Source organism: Hevea brasiliensis, chromosome 5 (genome assembly GCF_030052815.1).
Source record: "Hevea brasiliensis isolate MT/VB/25A 57/8 chromosome 5, ASM3005281v1, whole genome shotgun sequence".
In the NCBI taxonomy this organism is placed as follows: domain Eukaryota; kingdom Viridiplantae; phylum Streptophyta; class Magnoliopsida; order Malpighiales; family Euphorbiaceae; genus Hevea; species Hevea brasiliensis.
Window position 1 is genome coordinate 13,299,540 of NC_079497.1, and position 10,089 is coordinate 13,309,628.

A 10,089-nucleotide genomic window follows, 5' to 3' on the forward strand; every position below is an offset into this window, starting at 1 on the left:
CATATTCCAATTAATTAAAATCGACTTTGAATCAAATCAGCATTGGTTGCAATAAGTCAGTTCAATCAGATCATGAATATCAATTTTTCATTTAAAAAATACAAAATTTTCAACAGTTAAATTAAATTCAATTAAAATTAAATTAAATTAAAATTAAAAAAATATATAACTTATATATATATAATATTTTTATAAAAATTAATTTTAAAAAATTTTTATATAAAATATTTTTTTATTATTTAATTACAGTATTAAACCGATGTTAAGTATTTATGTCATATATAATTGTTATCATGTATTAATAAAATAATTAAATTTAAAAAATGATTTTTTATTTAAAAAAATTATTTTTTTAAAATTATTTTTCTTAAAAATAAATTTTTTTTTTTACCGAGAAAGTATTTTCTTAATATTGTCTTTGAGAATCTTCACGAGTTCGAATGTGCAAAGTAACACTTGATTGGATTGCCTAGTAAGGCTAATGCCCTCTGGACGATTTATGTGAGAATAGATTTGAGGACAAATTAATATAAATATGTTTCAAAATGATAAATGTATAAAAATTATTGAGAAAAATATAAAATAAATATAAAAAGTGCAAAAAGGGAAAAGATAGTAGTCAAGGGAGCAGAGCTAAAAAATCATTTTGAGGGACTAATATAGTAACAAAGCTATATTCTCTTGAATGTGATCAATTGATTCACTCAATTTTATAAAAAATTATTTAAAATATATATAATATATAAAATATTTTTGATAATTTTCAATCAATTTTGATTAAAATTAGTAAAAAATATAAGGATCAATTTTATATTGTGAATTAACTACATAATTTATTTAAAAAAAATATAATGATGCTATTTTTAGATTTTTCCTGTTGGTATGGACTTGTAAGACAAGAGAGAAAACACTTATTGGGTTGACTTGAACAACCTCTCCAATACTTAAGTCAGTAATTAGAACTGAGTATAATATAGTATTGATTAAAGATAAAAGCATACCTAACTGTGAAGACTTAGGTTCCTTATATAGGTATTGGATAGAATTCTATTTAGAGTAAGATTTAATATTGAGATAGAATTTCTATTTTAGAGAAAGTTCAATTAGAGTGGGATTCGAAATCCTTAATAATGTGTAATACTTATATTTAGTAGATAATATTTGTATTAAATTAGAATTATATTCATTTAGGTATTTTGGGTGGTACTGTATCATATATTATTTTATTTATAAAGTTTTGCTTTTAATATTTTAAATAATTATAAAAATTTGAAATATACATAAAAAAATATTTTATGCCTAAATTCTATAGGCAGCATAGATAAAAAAAAATACTCTTAATTTGCAATAATCATTTTAATATTCTAATGTATCAAATAATTGTAAAATATCTTGACTATTAAAATTTATTTTTTGAAATTAATTTTTTTTATATACAATTATTTCAAATTTTAATTGTGATTATATATATATATATATATACTCACAAAATAAAATTTTTAGCTCTATCACTTAATTAATGTTAAATATAAAATTAATTTAAGAATAATTAACTATATTATTGTCTATATATTTTAAAAGAGTTAATATTACATATTAATTAAATACCATAATAGAGTATAATTAATCTGAAAATTTTTTTTAGAGTGCCAATGTTATAAAAAAAATCTATTGAATATATGATGAAAAATAAAAAATTTAAATATTTCACATTATTTATGTTATAATAATATAATAAAAATTATTTGAGGGCCAACAGTGAAAATAAAGTAAATTTTTTTTAATATGTATATAATTAGAAAAGGAAGTTTTAGGAGCGTTAGGCCATGACCCCCCACTAGCCCACCTTCCCTTCGCCTTTGGAGGTAACCACAGATAAAAATACTAACTAGTGGCCACTCTAAAGAATTTAGAAGGAGAAGAAAGAGAGAGAAGAGGGAGAGAATTTAGAGAGATAATTAGAATTAATTTAATTTAATTTGTAAAAAATTATCGAGTATAATATAATGATTAAATTAATTATTGATCATACACACATATATAAAAATTTCACAAAATACTCTTCATTAATTTTATTATTTATAATTATATTATTTTTTATTATTTAAATTAATTTTAAAATTTATATATTAAAATTTTTAATATTATTTATATTTAGATTCCACTTAATTAATTTTTTCATAATTTAAAACATTTATTTATAATTATAAATTAATATAGAAATAAATAAAAAATTTATATGTTAATTAATGTTAGAAAATTATATTATAGTATTTTGTTAGGATTATAATAGAAGTGGTGTTGACTGTTGAGGTTGGCATTTGTCAGAGAAGACGATGAACAATAACTACCAGGCTTTTAATTGTAGACTTGATGAGCAATAACTACCAGGTGAGCAATAACTACCCCAGCCCCATTGAAAGCTAATACAGAGCCCTGTTAATTAACAGAACGTGTGGGTTATAGCCTGACATCTGTTTATAGTAGCCATGCTTTTTTGTCCCGCCCATCTGTCACCCCTTCATTCATCACCCGCAGCGCCCCACGATTGGGCTTCTCCGACCATTCATTTAGTGAGTTTTTTATTTTTAAAACTTATAAACCGACTCAATTAATAATACATTTTACTTTTGAAGTTTTAAAATTTTTAAAATTTTTTATTCTTTAAAAAATGCTTGTTTCTAAATAAATATATTACTTTAAAAATTTTTATTTTACTTTTAAAAACTTCGAACAAAACATTTGAATCATATATGATATAATTAAAATTATAATTTAATCGAGATTTCATTTTATATTTGATTACGTTGATTTGTAATATAAAAAAATTTGATATAATGAAATAATAATTATGTGATATAATTAATTATATTTAAAATAATATAATTATCATTATATATAAAAATAAATATAATTATAATTATTTATTTTAATTTTTTTAATTTATTGTTAATATTATCACTATTACTATTAAGTTACCATTGCTACTGCCACCCTTACTTGTACTCTGTCACCGCTACCACTACAACTATTCTGTTATCATTATTATTATCACTATCACTTTCACTGTTATCACCACTTAATTATTTTTACCTCTAATACCAATTGTACACTATCACTTCACCTTGCCATTATCACCGCCATCTAATTAGCATTGACTACCACTACTTAGTCATTATTATCACTTGACTACCAATAACAATAACTATTATAACTTATTATTAATATTATAAATAAATTAAATATTAAAATAAAAATTATCATTATATTATATTACTTATATTTAAAAAAAAAAGTCTTTAATTTAAGTGTTTAATTCCACTTGTTAAATATCTTTTTAAGGTTTAGTTTTGGTTGGGCTTTCTGGGGACTGGGGTGTCATAAATCCAGACTTTGGATTGGCAGTAAATTTGCTTAATGACAGGGCAGTGTTCCAAGAAAAATAGTGGCCCTTACCACATTTAAGTAACAAATTGTTGTTAAATATTTAATTTAATCTGTACTTTCTAATGAACCTCATTAATCACTCTGAGTGAAATGCAGGATCTCATTTCTTACTATTTAATTTAACTGCTGAAATTAATAAAACATACCCGTCAGTCCATAAAGATATATTTACTTTCCTTTTTTATCTGTTGCAAATTATATTCATGAATTTAAAAGAGAGATCAACCAAATGATGCAAATAGAGATCGGGATTTGAGATCATGAATTATAATTCTTGCTTATTAATAAACTGTAATGACACATAACAATAATTGTAGATTTGATGATATTACATGATGTGGTTGCAATCCCCAAGATCTTTTAACATAATATGATAGCTAAGAGAAACAATGAATTGCCGAGCAAAATTTTCATCCGAACCCGTAACAATTATGTCATCAACATAAACCAAGCAAAACATGGTAATGCCTTGTGATTGATAATATAGTAAAGAGGAGTGCACATTCGAGACTTTAAAATCCATGGCAATAAGAATGGAAACAAGCTTCTTATACCATTACCGAGGAGCATGTCAAAGACCATACAACGACCGTTGCAATTCACATACATAACCCTATTTATCTTTATGAACAAATCCCGACAACTGTTCCATATAAACTGTAGCATCTATGTCACCATGCAAAAATGCATTTAAGACATCAGGCTGGCGAAAACACCATGAGTTGGAAATAGCAAGTCATAAAATAATTCGAATTGTGATAGGCTTGACCACAGGTAATAACTCTCGATAAAATCCACACCAGGACGCTGAGTGTACCCCTTAGTTACGAGGCAGGCTTTAAATTTATTTAGTGAGCCATCAGATTTTTGCTTAACCCGAAAGATCTATTTATAGCCAATAACGTTTTGAGCTTCATTTCGTGGAACCAAGTCCCACGTGCCCATTTTCAATAAAGCATTTATCTCATCCTCCATGGCTTGACACCATTCTTTGAACTATAGCCTTGGTATAGCAAGCAGGAACAGCTGGAATAGAAATGTGAGCCATGTATAATTTGGGTTTTAAATGGCCAGTTTGGGCACGAGTTACCATTAGATGCGTGCGTACTAGAGGTTTAGGCTGGGCTAGATCAAGGTCTATGACTGGAGGTTGGGCCAAATTTAGTGAAGTAAGTGATTGTGGACCTGTAAGTGTTTGTGGACCTGATGGCGTGAAGGATGGAGTGGATTGTGGCTGTGAGCTTGTCGGACGTGAAGGTGGTGAGTGGACAAATGGGCCAGCAGTAGTGGGTGTATGATTAATGGAGTAGTTTGGGCTATGAATGGGGCCGAGCCAAGTATGCCTTCACGGCCAACATTATGTGATAGTATAATAGTTGGTGGAAAGAGATGAAAATTTTCCAATTTTGGATCTATGGAACATAGTGCTTTTGAATTTTCACCACTAACCCTCTATTTGGGAGAAGGTAGAGTATAAAAAGATTTTATAAAGTAAGATTTTTCAAAGTAAGGTTTTTCACGATTTTCAGAGATTCATAATTTTTTAGTGTTTGGAAGGAAATTAAAGTTTTTTTTAAAGTATTTGAAGGTTTTAAAGAGAAACCCTACTTAACCCACCAATTTGGTGGGTTGGAAAATTAAACTTTTTGGAAGTTTTTAAAAACCTTCAAAAACTATACTTTAAAAAACCTTTTATCCTCCCAAACAAAAGTTCAAGATTTTTAAACTTTGAAAAACCTTCAATTACTTTAAAAAACACCTTTCCAAACAAAGGGTAAATGGAAATATCTATTCACAAAACAAAACATGGCGTTAGATAAATATTTTCTTTGTAGTAAAATCAAGATAAATATAACCCTTATGAACCTTACTATACCCAAGAAAAACACATCTAGAGGAGTGAGCATGCAATTTGTTTTTTGAATATGGTTTTAACCATGGATAACAAAGGGAACCAAAAATGAGTAAATCATTGTAGTTGGATATAGTTTTGAACAAAAATTCATAAGGTGTAGATGGTTTTGTGTGAACAGATGTAACACGGTTGATTAAATATACCGCAGCGTCAAAAGCATAAGCCAAATATTTGTAAGGTATGCTGGCATGATGTAACAAAGCCCTCCTAGTTTCTATTATATGTCTGTGTTTCCGTTCTGCACATCCATTTTGTTTAGGTGTATAAGGATAAGAAACATACTATGAAATTCCATGTTCTCAGAGACGTTTAGTTAAACCTTGAAATTTCCCGCCCCAGTCCGCCTGAAAATTTTTAATTAGTAATGAAAAATATTTTTCCACTAGTTTCTAAAATGGAACAAACATGAGTAAGACATCAGATTTTCGTTTAAGAAAATAAATCCACGAATAATGGCTATAATGATCATAAAAAAACACATAATAAATATAGCCATCAACAGAGGGAATCGGTGATGGATCCCAAACATCTGAACAAATCAATTCCAATGGTTGTGAGACTACAATTTTTTATGAAGAAAAAGGTAATTTGTGGATCTTACTAATATTGCAAACATCACATGGAAAATGACCATCTTTATTAATAACAGGCAATTTATTGGATGACAAAATATGTGAAAGAGAATGATAATTCAAATGACTTAGACGTTCATGCCAGGTTTTAAATTCCACTGAATTAATTTGAGAAGTGATTGAACGAACTAGCTAAAGTGGCATAGAATACAACCCATCTTTACTCTGGCCTTGGTAAATCACTTGATTTGTGCAAATATCCTTGATAAGAAAATAATCAGCAAAAAATTCAACAGAAACAGGATTGTTAGATGTTAAGGCATGAACAGATAATAAATTTTTGTGAATAGTTGGAGCAAAAAAAAAAAAATGCTATCAAATTGAAAATGAACATTATTAGCTGACATGATAGAATTTCTAGAACTAGTGATAGAAATATTTTTACCATCGCCAGTGGTCATAGTGTTTCCATTCGGTAGGGGCTTAGGATGTGCAATATTTCCATTAGCTGAAGTGACATGACAATTTGCACCAGTGTCCACAGTCCACAATTGTGGGGCAGGTTTGGTTGTGGTAGTGTAATATGCTTGTGGCCCACGCGGAGTGAAGGATCCCACTTGATTGGAAAAATGGGCTCTTGAAGACTGAATTATTTGATTTCAAGGAGAGGGGCACTGTCTAGTTAAGTGGCCCTAGCCCTTATAGTTATGACAAATAACGGGTCCATTTGAGGAAGCAGGTCGAGAAGGATTAGGTCTTCTACGTTGCCGTCCTTGTGGTTCAGCATTGGCAAGGTGGGTAGAGGGCTGAACAGCAGATAAGGTATGCTCTATTTCATGATTTAAATACTTTCCTCTATGTGTAAGAGAGCATACAACATATCATAAGAATACCCACCAAGGCCTACTATGATGTTGAAGAGGTTAAGGAGGTAAGAATAAATCATGTTTTGTCTTGTAGTTGTTATCAATGATCAATCTAATGCACTAGATTATATGGAAATGGAATATAACTGATTAAATTGTCAAAGCCAGTTCAAATTTCATATGATATTAAGAAGACATTAATAAAAGTAAAGAAGTTGTTTGATATTTATTGAGATGCTAGCTCTATTTCTCCCTCATGGTTTTTATTGTAATAACAGAATGCTACTCAAAAGAGCCAGAAAATTTTTGTTCATGTGCCTTCAGAAATTGCAGCTTATGAGGTTGAGAAAATCGATATGACGTGATATGAAAATCATATTATCCTGTTAGGATGTTTGTTTCTACTTTTTAGTATTTTTTTCTGTCCATTCTTATCTCTAAAGAAGATGCAGTTAACGTAAACCCATATTTGTTTGACATTTATTTTCACTAATGATGAAAGCATCACCCCATCAACAAGAGTAGAACACCTACTACAGGATGTGAAAGACATTACCATCAACACACTTGCAACTGAGGTTTTTGTTTTCTAATAGATTATCTTTTCAATTACTGAGCTTTTTTCATTTTTTTTTTTAATTTTTTGTTGAGTTTATGGATGTTGAAATTATAGCTGATTTGAGATAAGGTGAAGGATGATAATTATCTTCTCTTCTCAGGTAACTGGCAAACTTACAGCCTTGAAGGGTTTTGATTACCTTGATCCTATCATTGACGAAAAGCTCCCATTAAATAGTGAGATACTTTACCACTTACAAGTGAGGTTTATATTATTTGTTTGTTATTGCATTTTACCAAATGCAGTGTTCCTTGATTATGGACATATGTTCAATAGTATTCCATTTTTCATGCTTGATTCTTCCTTCTCTTCCCATTCAATAATTTCTAATAGCTCAAGAATATGTTTGAAATTCTTGGGTATTGACTGGTTACAGCTTATGGCTGCATGTAGGAATTGATTAGGAATTAGTTAATTGTTTTTTTATGCTTAATTTTTTGTTGTTTACTTTTAATTGATCTATATCAGGTTCATTAATCATTCTTGAGAAGCATGCCAAGGTTTGAATATATTGTAAATATATTAGTTTGGAAAATTCATTTGATTACTATCCATGTATTACGATGCATACCAACCAAGGATTTAAATCAAGGTCATGGCTGCATTCGCAGTTGTGGGTAATGTAAACAAGCCTTTAACATCCATTATGTAATGGTAACCTATTACTACACATTTTTTAAAAAAAAATTGTAAAATTCATTAAATGAATAGATATTTAAAGTTATAATTAAAACTAAGATACACAACTAAATAATAAGTATAAATACATTAAATAAAAACATTAAATCCATCATTATTAGTTCATAAAAAAAAAATCCATCATTATTAGATATCATTGGCATTATCAATGTAAAACTAAAATATCTAGGTGAATAGTAAATAACCAATCTTATTACCACCAAAAAGAGATTCTAGGAGGTTCTTGATACTTGGATTTTGAGAGCTTTGATTGTTAACTTGTTGTTGATATTGACACTGTAATGGATTAAACCTTCCTTTTGTATTGTTTATTTGATGGTTCTCAACTCAATAAATAAATGTGAAAATTTGAGTATATCTAGGGGTGGAAAATTTGAGAGAAAGTCTTGGGAGAAGTGTCGAATGTAGAGAAAGTAGACAAAATATGAGTGTGAAGCAGTCTCTACATAACAAAACAAAATCAGATTCTCTACTTTATGGTAATGTGAGTTACCCTCTAAGTAACGGCTAGTAACGGTTACAATCCCCAAAATTTTATACTTGTTAGTTACTAGGAGAATCAGCAACAGTGCCCTTGAAACCTGTAAAAAATGGTTATTTAAAGCCATGGTACTAACAACCATAAGCATATATGGCTTTGGGTTTATGTGTTTGAGTGGTTGTGTAGGAGTGCCAGTTATAGGTTGTTTGGATATAGGTCAATTTTAGGTTGGAGTTTATTGATGTAAATTATCCTAGGTGTTTTAATATGAACCAAATTTCAAGAAGTATCACATTTCCTCTTGTTTATTTCATGTTTTGGTTAAAAAAATTTTGGAGGGACTAGAAATGCACTTGGTTCTATTCATAAAAATGAGGATCATGTTGCACTGTTTAAAAAAAAGGATCAAGTTGCTCATCGGCTTATCTATTTATGCTTTTGGGACTAGAGAGCTATTAATTTATACAATAGTCATTCAATTTTCTCGACTCTTTACTGTTTTTTCTTTTATGTCTGTTATGCAAAATGTGTTTAACCTTCTGCTAAATTTTAATGTGACCGAGTTAATTAAGGCTTTTGCCGGTAAACATAAGTCGAAATTGCTATTATGCTTGCACTTATAAATACATATATCACTAATCCATTTTTATCCCATTCTTGCAATAAAAACTAATGATATGATGTTGGTTATATATCTATCGTCTCTCATTCAGAGTGTCATTGCACTCTATAACTTGATTAATAATAAGGTGATAGCCTTTTCCATGCAAATAGCTACACTGATAACACCTCCTCCTATGAATGTTCATGACATTTTATTTACTTACAAAATTTGGTTTTCAGAGGCTCAACAAAGAACATGAGAAAGCTAAAGATGCAAAACCAACAAGAACCCCAGCTGTTAATGGAAGCTGAAAATTTATGCTTCAGGCTTTGGGTCTGTTTGCACCAGTGTTATCAAAAGTGTGCCTCAGGCGCAACCCTAAGCACTTAAAGGTAGGAAAGGTGAACCAGCTCAGTGAGGCGCATCGAGGCATGCCTTAAGGAGTTAAGGCACAAGTTAAAAATTGGCTAGGGTTTCTTTTAAAATTGCTTCAGCAGCTAGCGAAAAGATAAAAAAGAGAAGAAGAAGAAGAAGAAGAAGAAGAAAAAAAAAAAAAAGGAAAGGAGAGATCAAACCTGGTATGTTTCAATTTAGCTGCTTTCTTCTTCTTCTTCTTCTTCTTCTTCTTCTCTCTCTCTCTTTCTCCTCTGCTCTCTCTCTCTCTGTTTTGTCTATGGCGCTGCACTTTCTTCTTCTTCTTCTTTTTTTGGGCTGCCATACTCTTTTATGTGCCTCTCTCTCTCTCTCCCTGGCTGTGTTTTATCCAAGGCCAGCAACTGTAATTTTTTTTTTCTTTCTTTGCCATGCTCTCTCCTTACCTTGTGCTATTTTTCTTTTTCTTTTAGTCTAAATTTGTGATTTTGACATTTTATTTATTGTGAATATG

The 10,089-nt window shown here is 29.6% G+C and overlaps 1 protein-coding gene across 1 annotated transcript; it reads left to right on the top strand.

The window, feature by feature from the left end:
* Positions 1 to 4,493: 4,493 nt before the first annotated feature.
* On the top strand, positions 4,494 to 9,514 carry LOC110661379 (26S proteasome non-ATPase regulatory subunit 7 homolog A-like). Its single transcript, XM_058147683.1, has 8 exons — positions 4,494 to 4,707; positions 6,801 to 6,865; positions 7,079 to 7,161; positions 7,321 to 7,378; positions 7,520 to 7,619; positions 9,125 to 9,181; positions 9,263 to 9,348; positions 9,443 to 9,514. The coding sequence occupies exons 1-8, from the start codon at positions 4,494 to 4,496 to the stop codon at positions 9,512 to 9,514; spliced, it is 735 nt and encodes a 244-aa protein (XP_058003666.1).
* The last annotated feature ends 575 nt before the right edge of the window (positions 9,515 to 10,089 follow it).